This window comes from Pan troglodytes, chromosome 12, assembly GCF_028858775.2.
Source record: "Pan troglodytes isolate AG18354 chromosome 12, NHGRI_mPanTro3-v2.0_pri, whole genome shotgun sequence".
NCBI lineage: Eukaryota > Metazoa > Chordata > Mammalia > Primates > Hominidae > Pan > Pan troglodytes.
This window is the reverse complement of record NC_072410.2, coordinates 73,587,654-73,603,498: the sequence shown is the minus strand read 5'-3', so window position 1 is coordinate 73,603,498 and position 15,845 is coordinate 73,587,654. Positions and strand designations below refer to the sequence as shown.

Below are 15,845 nucleotides of genomic sequence, written 5' to 3'. Positions count from 1 at the left end.
GGATCTGAGAAACTGTAAATTCTGAGTACAGTCTGATAAATGTGCTGTTAATATTATGAATACAGGGTTATGGTTTGGAAGAACTTGGAAAATTCTGGAAAAGTTCTGTAGAAAAGTAAGCATTTCATCTGGTCCCTGAATGGGAAGCAGGATTTTATGAAGTGAAATTTTAGACAGAGGGACAGCATCTACATAAGAACAGTGTGAAAGTATATTTTGTTCATTTGTTTATTTGTTGATTCATTCCCCTGCAATTATTTTTGATCCCTTTATGTGCCAGACATTGTCCAAAGAACAAGCTGTCACATTCTAAATATGCAATATGATGTCTGGTAATAATAGTGCTTGGGGAATAGAAAATTATTCCACCTGGTGAGAGTGTAAGGTACACAGTGCATATGGTGGGAAATAAAGGGTTTTGATTTCTGTGCCAGGAACTTATGACTTAAGTCTGCAGCGAGGAAGATCCCTAGAAGTTCTTCTGCAAGAGAATTTAAACAGTGCAAGTCTGGCAGCAGAGTGGCAGGAAGATTGGAGCTGGGATAGGCATGGAAGCTTCATACAGTAGGTTATGTAAGTGATGATGAGACTTTGGGTCTAATAGCAACAGGAATGAGAAGAGGACTGGATATCAGAGTACATCTGAGAGGCAGTCAGTAGGACTGGAGGAGCACCTTGGCATAAGGGATAGAGAATGCACCTGAGTCAAGGGAGACTGGATTTTCCTTGTTTGGGAACCTGGGCAGATGGTGACATGATTCACTGGGCAATATGGGAATATGAGAAATTTAAAAATAAAGATAAGCTAGTTCTGAATATGTTGAATTCCAGGTATTTGCAGTTCACTCAGATGTAGATGTTTAGGCATCTTTCCAATTCAAAACAAGAATTATGGCCTCAGGAGAGAGGTGGAGGTTGCAGATGAAAGTTTAGGAACCCTGGTAATAAGACATTATCTGACAACTGGTCATTCAAGGGTAGAGCTAGAAGAAAAGAAAATGGCCAAAAAATAGAACCCTAGAATACCTAAATTTTTGAAGGGCAGTTGAAGAACAAGAGAGATGAAGAGAACTGGATATGGAGCAATCTGGGAGGTTAATAGGGAGGCAGGAGAGTGTGGTATCCCAGAAATTAAGTGGGGAAAGGGCATTGAGAAGAATGACATTAATGGTTAATGAAATTTAAAGACTACATATAAGGTAAGTAGAAGAGGATAAAGTAGAATTCATTGGATCTTGTAACTATGGTATTTTTGAGATCTTTGATAGAATAATTTAATAGTGTTGAAGAATGTTTGGCCAAATAGCGAGTGGGCAGGCTAAGAAGTGATTGAAAAGAAAGGATAGAGAGGCAGTGAATGTAGGCAACTCTTTCAACACAGTGGTCTTGATGGGGAAGAGAGAAAAAGGGAGCAGAATAGGAAGGTGGAATTTATACAGAATACTTTTCTTTTATTCTTTCCAATATGGATAGGTGAAAGTTGGTCACATGTGCAGAATGAATGAAAAGGACTTTGTGATTTGTGGAGGGGGAGATACTGAAGAAAAGGCCAATATTTATTAAGTTCAGGAAACTGATTAACAACTGGAAGAACACAAGTGAAGGAGATAGGTCTGGAAAGGAGATGAGAATTTCTTGGTGACCAAGAGTGTAAGGTAAGACATTGGACAAAGGTGAGCATGGAGACTGAGGAACACGTAAGTCTCCTCAGGTTCAGTTCAGTGCTGGGCCCTCTGCTAGAAAATGCTTTGAAGCCTTATGGTATAAAAAGGGTAAAAAAACAAGATCAATTTTATTTTGGTGTATCATTGTGCCAGTTCTGGATGATTAATGAAGACATGAGGTAAAAATGTACAAGCTGTGTCTGAACAAGTTGAGTTACTGAGCCAGCTGCTGTGGTTCTTGGATTGTTGATATGTCAGCTCAGCTCAACCATTCGTATTGCCACAGGAAGGTTTGCCTGATACTGAATACCCAATGAGGGGTCATTCACACTTGCTGGATTAAACTTGATTAAAGTAGCTTATTTGTGACATCTGAAATGCCTGTCTTTAGAATTCTATGTAATTATAGTGATGTTTAGGGACACAGGGATATCCAATAGTCATTTAGTCTATGTTAGCTCCAGGCAAGGGAATCGCGAATACATCTTGAGCATAAAGCTCTCCCACTCTACTGTTTCCCTGGTTTCCTTTGTGAACTCTGTTCAGGTTTAGTATCCCCATCTTCTAATCCCTGTGATAGTTGAATGTCCTCAATGAGGTAAACCCGGAAGATTACAGGTCTTAAATTGGGCTCTCTGCAACATGGGGATAGAAATTGGAAATCACGTAAGCCCCTTTTTAAAACTCCTCTCTTAACACACAGATGAGGAAACCAGGGCCCTGAAAGACAAAATGCTTTAATCGAGGTTATGCAGTAATTTTATATTAAAACTAGCACTGTAACCAGGATTCTGACCACCCTCTTTTAAGCAGGTGGCTTAATTGCTGGAACATAATGACATCTTCTATACTTTGTGATTCTTTTGTTATTGGATTCCTTTCTTGCTTCTTCAAACTTCAGGAAGTACTATTCTTAAAGGGATATAAAAGAACCAAAAAGATAAAGTTAATGACTTCAAGAAAGAAACACATGAACTAAAGGTTTTCTTTCTTGCCTTGCTTTCATTCCCTTCTGTATATACTCTGTCTATTCATTGCTATACTTACTGGCATTAAAGTCCTGAATCCTGGCTGTCTCACTGCAGAGAAGAACATATTTCCCTGGCCCTGAATGCCCAGGAGGTGATACCAAGAGCTTTCAAAGGGAGGGAGGATTACTTTAAGTGTAGGAGGATTTGCTCTTTTACTATTGCACCCCACTTTGAGAAAACCATGTCTTGGGAAAACTCTAAATTAAACTAGCCCAATGTGAACTGAATGTTTGCAGTAACAAAAGAGGCTTCTCTTTTCAAAGGAAATCTTAATCAGTGCTGTAAACTTTCCTAGTACTTTGAAATGCTTATATATCAATTACTACTTGCCTGCATGCATATTTTGGAAACAAGAAGTCTAGAGAATCTCTACAGCATAGATGTTAAGTCCTGCTGTCAATTAAAAATTAATCATAAATGGTAGAAAGTATCTCTGAAAGAGAGTGGATGTCTGCAGAAAAGAAGAGGCTTTGGTTTATGAAAATTCCATTCACAGGTACTCTGGGAGCAACCCCTTATTTGAGAAATGATGAAAATTGCTTGGATTGCTCTTTTGCTCATTTCAATGGCCTCAGTGAAAGACTCCACACTATCATTTAGGAACCATGGTAACACAGTAAAATGTGAGGAGATGCAGAAAGTTTGGCTGACCATGTCAGTTCGGCTACTAAGTGCAGATAGTCATACTAGATGTGGTCTGAGGTTGCTCCCTATAGCCCCCTTGAGGCATTCACTCACAGCAGTGCTAGGTACATACATTTTCTCCAGGTCCCCAAATCCTGAAAATGCACCTTTTTGGATGACTCGAAGCTTGGTGAGGACAAACCTCCTGCAAAGAGAGTAGAAATAAAATATCACAACCTATCCATTAATAAGTAATTGAGTTGCTAATGTATTCATATCAGCAAACAGCTACCATATACTAAGTGCTTGCCATAAAGTAATGTTGAAATTGCTTTTACATTCTCTCTTTTCATCCTGTCTACAAGTAGTGATACTGAAACTATTAGTCTTTCCATTTTGCATAAGGAAACTAGAGTTTAGGGAGAACAAAAAATTTACCCAGGGTCACATGGCTGATACATGACAGAGATGGAATATGAACCTTGCTTGTTCCCACTACCGTATGTTGCCTTCTGCAGCCCTGTGTGAGGCCTGTTGTCTTCCTCTACTCCAACCCCCATTACCTCTTCCTTTATTGTCATTCTCAGCTGACCTTGCCTTCTATTCCAAGATGAAAATGAAACCAATAGAAGAAAATGTCCTTATACCCTCTCAGGGCTCACTGCCTGATCAACCTGCCTGTACCTGTGCTTTATACACATTGCCTTCTCTCCTGGTACTGTGAGTGAACTCTCCAGGGTCCTAAGAATAGCTTCTCCAATATACACTAGGTCTCTTTCCCTCTCTGCTAGTCCCAGTAACCACTATGACAGTTTTCCACTTTCTTAGACACATTTCATTCACCTTTCCCCCCTTCTTTCCTGGATTCTGCTTACTGATATAAAAGCATGCCATAATGTCTCTCATCTCATCTAAAAAAAGTCTTCTCTTAACCTCAGCTGACTTCAGCTTTTGCCGTTTTCTTCTGCTCGAAATAATTGTCTCACGCTTGCCTCAAAATTCCTTCCAATGGCTCCTCATCTCACTAGGGGAAAAATCAAAGTTGTTTACAAAGGCCTTCAGTGCCCTACAAGAGCTTTCTCTTCTTTATTTCCATAGACCCTGTATTCTCAGTTTTGACAACTACCCTTTGATCATCCTGGTCTTGCCGTGGTATCCTCTAAAAATTCCTTGGACAAGCCAGGTTCCTTCTGGCTTAATGTTTCCACATTTGCGGTTCTCTCTGTTTGGAACATTTCTCTCTCAGATATCCTCATGGCTTGTTATCTCAGACCCCCATTTGCTCAAATGTTACCATTTCAGTGAAGCTTTCGCTAACCATCTATTTAAAATGATAATCTCCCAAACTTGGCCCAGACCCTCTTTCCTGCTGCTTTAATTTTTCTTCATAGCAATTCTGACATGTTATATCTTCATTTATCTATTTGTGTATCCATTTGTTTGTTTCTTCCTCCTAACTAGAATTCAAGTTCCATGAGGGCAAAAATGTTTGCCTCATTTGTTATGATTGTATACCAAATGCCTAGAACAGTGCTTAACATGATAGGTAGTCAATAAATATTTGAATGACTGAATTAAATGGCTATTGAGCCCTCTGAAAATTCTAGGTTTGAGGTTGAAGTTACAAGTGACCCTTTGAAAATCTTTATAATAAGAATATTATTCTTTCCCCAGCCTTCTTCTCTCTGGCTTTTTCTAGCTTTGTAACTGATTAATAGGGATTTGGTTTTCTTTCATCTTTAACACGTCCTTTTACAAGGCAGTCTGTGAGCAGGAATTGTAATCAAACACCATGGACTTGGATAGTTTCATAAATATTTTATTGCTTTAACCTTCTATTATATATTGGTGTTAGTGAAATTTCTGTTTCAGATAGAGCTGCTACTCAGGCAATCAGGTCTTTTCTTTCACCTTGTTTGTGCTTGGCTGCTAGGTGTACCAACCCTGTGGTGATGAATCATGAGAGAGAACCCTGTGTGCTGTTGCTGCCCTGGAGCAGTTTATATACTTGCTGGGAAGGCAATACCAGAAACCTTGAAATTGCCAGGAAACAGTTGAGGGCTATAGTTGATGTAATAGCAATAAATGCTTTACAAGGATTAAGATGAGAAAGATTCCAAAATACACAAATATATAACAGAAATATTGTCAAGAGTAGATGAGTTTTGAACCCAAGCCTCAAAAATATTAGATCATACTAAAAGCATTGTCTTTATTAAGCCATTTAAATAAAAGGTGATCTAATTTAAGATCAAAGATTATCTACTTCTAGAATATCTATCTAAAATTAATCAAAGTTAGCTCAACACCCTACCTTAATTGTACTCACTTAACCTTAGTTAATACATACAAGTTCCTTTTGTTCCTATTTAACACAAGACAGAAGAATGATGAAAATAAACCAATAAATGAAGATAATAAAATTGTTTTAAACTACTCAACGCTCTAAAAGTTTTAAGGAAATTGAAACATTAAAGTAAAATATTAATTAACGAGATGCATGGAGAGTGAGGTCTTGAATAACGAACTCTTCTATTTAATAATGTCAACTAGAAAGCATTTTTTGATTCAGCCCCAGTAGTGTGCATGTTTTTCTAAAATTTTCAAGGACTATGTCTGTATTAAGTACTTCAAACTTATTAACATAATTAAATATTTTTGATGCTTAAAATCTTCACTGACCTCTATTTCCTGAAATGTTATAAACAAGATAATCTGAAGACATTTTCACGAAAAATTACCCAGAAGTCTTCTATAAAACATTACAAATATTATTTTAAATGCATAGTAGAGCTTGCAAGGATATGAGAAATCCCCAGGGGCTCAAAGTAAAGCAGCTGAATACCAGATGGAACCCTGAGCAGTGGTGAATGCAAACCAGAATTCTAAGAGGGTAAACTAAAACCAAGGAACCCTGGGGGGAGTTTCTGAACTTGGAGGCTAAGGGATTTACATTTTGGTATGAAACTGGCACATGAGATGAGATGTGGAAGATGGAATGTAAAGATATATTTTCATCTCATACACATTCTAGAAAGGTATAGAAAATGGAGAACTGGCAATTTAAATTACAATGAAATAACATCCAGAAATCTTTCGTAACTTATAAAAGATATAAATCCTCAGATTCAGAGATCTCAACAAATCCCAGGGAGGAAAACACAAATCCACTGCCAGAAACCTATAAATTAAAACTGTAGAGCCATTAAAGAAGATATTTTAAATGCAAGTGGAGGGAAAAATATAGACTATCTTCAAATAAAAAATAATTAGAAAACCTTGTAAAAATATCTTCAAAATTATTAGAGAAAATAACTGCCAATTTAAAATTCTATAATGTAGAAAATCATTCAAATGTGAGGATAAAATAAAATTACTTCTGAACAAATTTAATTAGCTATGAATAAACTTCTAGAAAAAGAATATCTTTAAAGGATAAGAAAATTTAATCCAGGAGGAAGGCACAAAACACAAGAAGGAATAGTGAATGAAGAAATTAGTGTTTTGTATTGAATAGGTGAATGTTTTAGTTCATTTGTGTTGCTATAAAGGAATACTTGAAACTAAGTAATTTATAAAGAAAAAGTTTATTTCACTCATAGTTCTGCAGGCTGTACAAGAAACATGGCATCAGCATCTGCTTCTGGTGAGGGCCTCAGAAATCTTCCACTCATGGCAGTAGGGGAAGGAGGACAGGCATCACGTGGCAACGGATGAAGGATGAGGAAGGGAAGGGAGATGCTAGGCTCTTTTCAACAATCAGCTTTTGTGAAAACTAATAGAGTGGGAATTCACTCATTACTGCAAGGATGGCACCAAGCCGCTCATGAGGGATCTGCCCCCGTGACACAGTCACCTCCCACTAGGTCACGTCTCCAACAATGGATATTTCAATATGAGATTTGCAGGAAACAAATATAAGTGGGTTGTCATAATGGCTGGAAACCCCACCAAGTCAATAAAGAACACTAAAAACATATTGACCAAGAGCTAGGTTACAAAGAAAATTAGTATTAAAAAATTACTTTCTTTGATGATGATGCAATTAAATTACTTAGAAATCAGTAATAAATATAATTAACTCTTCTCTCCCAATACACATAGACCCATGTGGAAAAAACAAAACCAAAAGCAAAGCAAACCAACCACCCAACCAACCAAACAAACAAACAAGCACCCTTTTAAGTCATACATGGGTCAAAGAAGACATCGCAATTATAATTAGGAATTATTTGGATTGACCTATAATGAAAATACAACATGTCAAACTCATTGGATATAGGTAAATTGCTACCTCTAGCAGAAATTTGTAGATTTAAATTATTGTACCAGAAAAGGAAACAAAAAATTAGATTAAAAATTAATGAGCCAAGCTTCCAATACCATAAACTACTAAAAGAAAAACAGAATTGTGGAAACAGAAAATTATGAACCCAATAATTTTTATTCCATTTTTTGCTAGAACTTAAAGTGAAACTTGAAAGTTGTTTAATAAGAAACATTGGTAAAATGAAAGACTGTTGATAGAAATGTTTGAGAAGGTAAACACTAAGGTAGACATTATAATTTCATATTAGATAAAGTTTAATCTACACTAACTTGCAATTTTGCAATTATAAGGTTAAGTTTCTCTTTGAGTTTATTGGTAACATGGGTAAGGAGCTTTCTACTAGTAGCAAAAGGTTTACTAAAATGGTTTCATGGACTCGATTTATAATTTCAACACTGAAAATGATTATTACAGAGAACTACACCTATTTGAATGTTTACTGAAGAAAGCTGAATTTACCACTTAACATTGTAAACTCTGCTTATTATAGAAGGCTTATTTTAACCACAAACTTTCTGACAATTCATTATGACCTTGTTGATCTAGTTCTAATTAACAAATTCAAAAGGTATGTGCACATTTCCTTTAAATCAGAAATATAGGTAAAGGCATTATATTTGATAAATTTTCATTTTAGAAATAAAGTAAGTGAGAATATAATAAAGTTTAGAATATTTTGCATCACAATTAACATCTTATTGATGCTTTCACATTTCTCTCTGAGAACTAGAACAAGACAAGGATGCCCACTCTTACCACTTTTATTCATAATTATACTGGAAGCTCTAGCCAGAGCAATTAGGCAAGAGAAAGAAATAAAGGTCATCCAAATTGGAAAAGAGGAAGGCAAATTGTTCCTACTTGCAGATTACATGATCTTATATACAGAAGAACCTAAAGACTCTACCAACAAACTCTTAGAACTGAGAAATGAATTAAGTAAAGTTGTGGGATAAATTAATATACAAAATCAGTAGCATTTCAATACATAAACAACATGCTGGCTGAAAGAGAATTCAAGAAGGCAACCTCATTTACAATAGCTACAAAAAATACCCAGGAATAAATTTAACCAAGGATGTGAAAGACCTCCACAAGGGAAACTACAGAACACTAATTAAAGAAATTAAAGAAGGTACAAATGTAAAGACATCCCATGTTCATGGATCAGAATAATTAATATTGTTAAAATGACTATACCACCCAAAGCAATCTACAGATTCAATGCAATCCCTATCAAAATGGCAATGACATTCTTTATAGAAATAAAAAAACTTAAAATTTTGTGGAACCACAAAAGATACTGAATAACCAAAGCATTCTAAGGAAAAAGAACAAAACTATATGCATCACATTCTCAGACTTCAAAATATACTACAAAGCTATAGTAACCAAAACAACAAGGTATTGGCATGAAAATAGACACATAGACCAGAAGAACAGACTAGAGAACCCAGAAAATAATCCATGTATTGACATTCAACTAATTTTTGACAAAGGTGTCAAGAGCACTCACTGGGGAAAGAACAATCTCTTCAATAAATTCTGCTGGGAAAACTGTATATCCCTATGCAGAAGAGTGAAACTATACTTCCACCTCTCATTCTATATAGAAATGACCACAAAATGAATCAGAGACCTAAATATAAGACCTGAAATGATAAAACTACTAGAAGAAAATGTAGAAGTGCTTCAGAGCATTGGTCTGGGAAAAGGTTTTATGAGTAAGACTTCAGAAGCACAGGAAACAAAAGGAAAAATAAACAAATGGGATTATGTCAAACCAAAAACTTCTTCACAGCAAATAAAACAAAAAACAGAATGAAAAGATAACCTATAGAATGGAAGAAAATATTTGCCAACTACCCATTTGACAGAAGATTAACTCAAACATCTCAACAGCAAAAAAACAACAAATCACCACCAACAAAAACGTTGATTAAGAAAATAAGCAAATGATCTGAACAGATATTTCCCAAAAGAAAACAACAAATACATAAAAACAGGTTCCCTGATCATCAGGAAAATGCAAATTAAAACCACAACAAGATATTGTCTCGCCAGTTAGGATGGCTAACCTCAAAAGGACAACAAAATAACAAATGTTGGTGAGGATGAAGAGAAAAGGGAACACATAAATACTGTTGCTGGGAAAATAAACTAGTACAGACACTATAAAAAACAGTATGAAGTTTCATCAGTATGAAGATTCATCAAAAGGAGCTACCATATGATCCAGCAATCCTACTACTTAGAATTTATCCCAAAGGAAAGGAAATTACTATATCAAAGAGACATCTACACTTCCATGTTTTTATTGCAGCACTACTCCAATAGCTAAGGTATGGAATTAACCTAGTTGTCCAACAACAGATAAATGGATAAAGCAAATGTGGTATATATACATAATGGAATACTATTTAGCCATAGAATAAAATCCTTAGCCAAAGAATAAAATCCTGTCATTTGCAGCAACATGGGTGGAATTGGAGGACATTATGTTAAATGAAACAAGCTAGGAACAGAAAGTTGAACACTGTATATTATCACTAATATATGGAAGCTAGAAAAAGTTGATCTCATAGAAGTAAAAAGTATAACAGAGGATACTAGAGGCTGGGAAGGGTATGGGGAAGAGAAGGATAAGGAGAGATTTGTTAAAGGATACAAAATTATAGCTAGATAGGAAGAATAATCTCTAGTGTTCTATATCACTGTAGGATGACTATAGTTAACAATAATATATAGTTGCAAATCATAAAGAAGGATATTGACGTTCCCAACACAAATAAATGGAAAATGTTTGAGATGATGGGTATGCTAATCACTCTGTTCTGATCACTCTGTTCTGATGCATTGAAACATCACTATGCTCCCCATAAATATGTACAATTATTATTTGTAAATTATAAAAAATTAAAATAAAATATCACATTGCAAGATTTAAATTTGCCTTGAGAGAGGAAACCTAAAAGAGTGGAAAGAAAGAATAAAGAGAAGAATAAAAATTAATTAAAAATAACAATAAAGAGGATCAACAACAGCAATAGCTAATTCTTTGGAAGGATTAAGACTAGAAAGAATATTTGTTTATAATCAGCAAAGAATAAAAACTGAGAGAGAAAAAAAGCACCCAAACAATTAGAGGCATGAAAGATGGCACTTAACTACAGATATAACATATTTAAATTAGAGAACTCTACAATTTTATAACATTACTTTTTTTTTTCTTTTGAGACAGTCTTGCTCTGTCACCCAGGCTGGAGTGCAGTGGCATAATCATGGCTTATTGCAGCCTTGACTTCCTGGGCTTAATTGATCCTGCCCCCTCAACCTCTCAAATAGCTGAGACTGCAGGCATGCACCACCACATCTGGCTGACTTTTGTTTTTGTTTGGGTTTTTTTTGGGAGAGACAGGGTTTTACCATGTTGCCCAGGCTGGTCTTCAACTCCTTGGCTGGAGTGAACCACCTGTCTCTATTTCTCAAAGTGCTGGGATTACAGGCACGAGACACCACACCTAGACTAACAGTAGATTTGAAAAATCAGAAAACATGGATAATTTTTACAGAAATATATGCTTACAAAAATTGATTCATGAAGATACAGAAAAGTGAATAGACCTATAATTATTAACAAATTGTGTTGGTAATTTAACAGCTGTCCCCTAAAAAAATAAGGTCAGTACCATGTGATGTTAGAAGTAAATTCCACCCCTTCAAAGGAACAAAAAATCCCAATCTTATATAAACTATACCACAGACTATTGTATTAGTCCATTTTCACACTGCTGATAAAGACATACTCAAGACTGGGCAAATTACAAAAGAAAGAGGTTTAATGGACTTACAGTTCCATGTGGCTGGGGAGGCCTCACAATCATGGCAGAAGGCAAGGAGGAGCAAGTCATGTTCTACATGGATGGCAGCAGGCAAAGAAAGAGAGCTTGTGCAGGGGAACTCATCTTTTTAAAATCATCAGATGTCATGAGACTTAGTCACTATCGTGAAAACAGCACGGGAAAAACCCGCCACCATGATTCAATTACCTCCCACTGGGTCCTTCCCATAACACATGGGAATTCAAGATAAGAGTTGAGTGGGGACACAGAGCCAAACCATATCATTCTGCCCCTGGCCCCTCCCAAATCTCATGTCCTTACATTTGAAAATTATGCCTTCCCTACAGTCTACCAAAAGTCTTAACTCATTTCAATATTAACTCAAAAATCCACAATCCAGAGTCTTATCTGAGACAAGGCCAGCCCCTTCTGCCTATGAGCCTGTAGAATCAAAAGCATGTTAGTTACTTCCTAGATACAATGGGGTAGAGGTATTGGGTAAATACAGCCATTCCAAATGAGAGAAATTGGCCAAAACAAATTTGGCCAATTTTGGCCAACCGATGCAGGGTTGAAATCCAGTGGGACAGTCAAATCTTTAAAGCTCCAAAATGATCTGTTTTGACTCCATTTCTCACATCCAGGTCACAGTAATGTAAGAGGTGGGTTCCATGATCTTGGGCAGCTCTGCCCCTGTGGCTTTGCAGGGTACAGCCTCCCTCCCATGTGTCTTCCAGCCACATGGTGCAAACTGTCGGTGGATCTACCATTCTGGGGTCTGGAGGATGGTGGCCCTCTTCTCACAGCTCCACTGGGCAGTGCTCCAGTAAGGACTCTGTGTCAGGGTCCCACCACATATTTCCCTTCCATACTGCCCTAGCAGAGCCTCTCCATGAGGGCCTCTCCCCTGCAGCAGACTTCTGCCTGGGCATCCAGGTGTTTCCATACATCTTCTGAAATCTAGGTGGAGGTTTCCAAACCTCAATTCTTGACTTTTGTGTATCTTGACTTTTGTGCTCAACACCATGTGGAAGCTGCCAAGGCTTGGGGCTTGCACCCTCTGAAGCTATGGCCCGAGCTCTATGTTGGCTCTTTTCAGCCACAGCTGGAGCAGCTGGAACACAGGGCGCTAAGTCCCTAGGCTGCACACAGTATGGGGACCTTGTTCCTGGCCCTTGAAACCCCTTTTCCTTCTAGACCTCTGGGTCTGTGATGAGAGCAGCTGCTGTGAAGATCTCTAACATGCCCTGGAGACATTTCCCCATGTTGTCTTGGGTATTAACATTCAGCTGCTTGTTACTTATGCAAATTTATGCAGCCAGCTTGACTATTTCCTCAGAAATTGGGATTTTCTTTTCTATTGCATTGTCAGGCTGCAAATTTTCTGAACTTTTGGCTCTGATTATTTTATAAAACTGAATGTCTTTAACAGCACGCAAGTCAAGTCTTGAGTGCTTTGCTGCTTAGAAATTTCTTCCGCCAGATACCCTACATCATCTCTCAAGTTGAAAGTCCCACAAATCTCTAGGGCAGGGGCAAAATGCCACCAGTCTTTTTGCTAAAACATAACAATAGTCACCTTTGTTCCAGTTACCAACAAGTTCCTCATCTCCATCTGAGACCACCTCAGTCTAAATGTTATTGTTCATATCACTATCAGCATTTTTGTCAAAGCCATTCAACAAGTCTTTAGGAAGTTCCAAACTTTCCCACATTTTCCTGTCTTCTGCCTGTTTCCAACCTCTGCCTGTTACCCAGTTCCAAAGTCACTTCCACATTTTCAGGTGTCTTTTCAGCAATGCCCCACTCTACTGGTACCAATTTACTGTTTTAGTCCACTTTCATGCTGCTGATAAAGACATTTCTGAGACTGGGCAATTTACAAAAGAAAGAGATTTAATGGACTTACAGTTCCATGTGGCTGAGGAGGCCTCACAATCATGGTGGAAAGCAAGGAGGAGCAAGTCACATCTTAAATGGATGGTGGCAGGCAAAGAGAGAGCTTGTGCAGGGGAACTCCTCTTTTTAAAACCATCCGATCTCGTGAGTCTTATTCACTATCATGAGAACAGCACGGGAAAGACCTGCCCTCATGATTCAATTACCTCCCACCAGGTCCCTCCCATACTAGCCAAACCATATCAGCTAGTAAAAGAAGTAATGCTCTCCAACCCTTTTTATGTGGTTAGTGTAACATTGGTAACAAAAGTAGACAGGGACAATAAAAGAAAGGAAATAATATAGGGACAATGTGCATTTAGCAGAGTCTAAATAAATAATACATTATTATCAGCTTGAATGTGTCACAGAATTCAAGAGTTGCTAAATATTAGACAACTCTTTCAAAGAAAATTTTCATATAAATAAATTAAAAGAGAAAAAGCCACATGATTTTCTTAATAAACGTAGAAAATGTATTTGATAAAAATGGAAATCTATCATGATAAAAGTTTTTAAGAAAAAAATTCTTAATCTGATAAGGGGTAATTCGATTAAACACTAAAATAAATATACTGAATGGAGAAACTTTAGGCACATTCCACTTAAAATTGGAATGAGACAATGATGCTGTTACCTCCTCTGTTTGATATTGTGCTGGATACCCTGGCCTACACAATAAGAATAGAGAAAGAAAAAGATACGTCATAATTACTACGCAATAAGAATAGAAAATGAAAAAGATATGTCAGAATTACTGATGAAAAACTATCATTACCCACAGAAAACATCATTGTTTACACACACACACAAAGCCTACTCTGTAACCCAGCTAGTCAGATAGCTGGGTGTATGATTAGTGGACAAAAATAACCCCCCCATATTATTTTAAACTATATCAATTACAGTGACCACAAAAGTTATACTATATCAAGAAATTAGTCTAAGAAAAAAACAGGCTCCAGGATTTAGGAGAAGTAATCAAATACTTAATTGAAAAAAAAAATAAAAACCCTAAACAAACAGAAATAAGCACATTTATAAGTGGTAAGTTTCAATGTTGTGAAGATAATCAGTTTAATCCACATCAATATATGAATTGAATGCAAAACCCATCTAAAGCACAGTTGTTTTTTGTTTGTTTTTGTATGGGTATGTGGAAATTAACTGGCTGATTAATAGTTATATGGAAGAGCAAGTTTTAAAGAAAAGCTAAAGCAATTTTAAAGAAGTAGATCAAGATTGAGGGGATTGGCATACCAGGAAATATGATTTTTCTAAAGTTAGAGTGATTAAAATATTGTGATATCGACAGGGATTTAAAAAAATAGACCAATGGAAGAAAATAAAGAGCATGGAAATAAACCACAAACAAAGGAATATGATAAATGACAGTGTATCATCAAAAATCAGTGGTGGAAAATATGGACTAATCAATAAAGGATGCTAAGACTATTGATTTTCCTTGTGGAGTAACCTAAGACCTTTGCTTATTACCACATTAAATCTCAATTCCTATTTTACTAAAGATATAAATAGGAAAAATTAAGACTTTAAAACTTTTAAATAAAATGTCTGTTCAGAAGACTTTTTTAAAAAAACACACAAAAATCCCGCACTAAAATTGAAAAATTAATAAATTTAAGTACACTAAACTTAAAATTTCTGTAAAACAAAGATACATAAACTGAACTGTAGTTTATGTGTAAGCTTTAGACTGGAGAAAGATATTTGCAACACATGCAAGTAAAGTATATAAAGAAATTTGCTAAATAATAAGAGAAATACAAACAACCCAGTAGAAAAATTGGCAAAAGATATGAACAGGCAATTTATAGAAGAGAAAATGCAAACAATCAATATACATGTAAAAAAAAAAAAAGATGTTCATCTTCAGTAGTAATCAAGAAGTGTAAACAATACTTTGACACCATTATTCACCATTATATTGGTACACATTGAAAGGAAAATCTCACAGTATCCATGCTGGTGAGGCAGTGGAACAGTAGGATATTTTCTACAGTCTTGATGGAAGGATAATTTGCTACAACTGCTTTCAAGAGTCATTTGTTAATATTCATTAAAGTGGAAGATACAAAATGCCCTTGGACCCAGTTATTCCATGTCCTTCTTTCTGCCACATGTACACCTGGGGTCAGACAAAACATTAATTACGGAAGCATCATTACTAAACCAAAAAACTGGAAACAACTTAAGTACCCTCAAATATGAACATAAATACAATTAATACACTGTGGTATATTTACACAATGCCAAATTTTAAAATGAAAAAAGGAGTAAACTGAGCTGCATGCAACCAGCTGGAAAAATTTCCAAAGTATAATGTTGAGAGCAAAAACCAAAAAGTTGATAAGATGTATGTAAACATGAACAGAATGATATTTTTATAAAGGTT

The 15,845-nt window shown here is 36.2% G+C and overlaps 1 protein-coding gene across 1 annotated transcript in view; it reads right to left on the bottom strand.

Annotated features, from left to right (window-relative positions):
• Positions 1-15,845, bottom strand: part of FSHR (follicle stimulating hormone receptor) — a 198,683-nt gene that overhangs the window by 107,834 nt on the left and 75,004 nt on the right. The window contains exon 2 of the mRNA XM_525753.6: positions 3,453-3,524. Coding sequence (XP_525753.2) covers positions 3,453-3,524 — 72 coding nt within the window. The remainder of the gene's footprint in view (positions 1-3,452; positions 3,525-15,845) is intronic.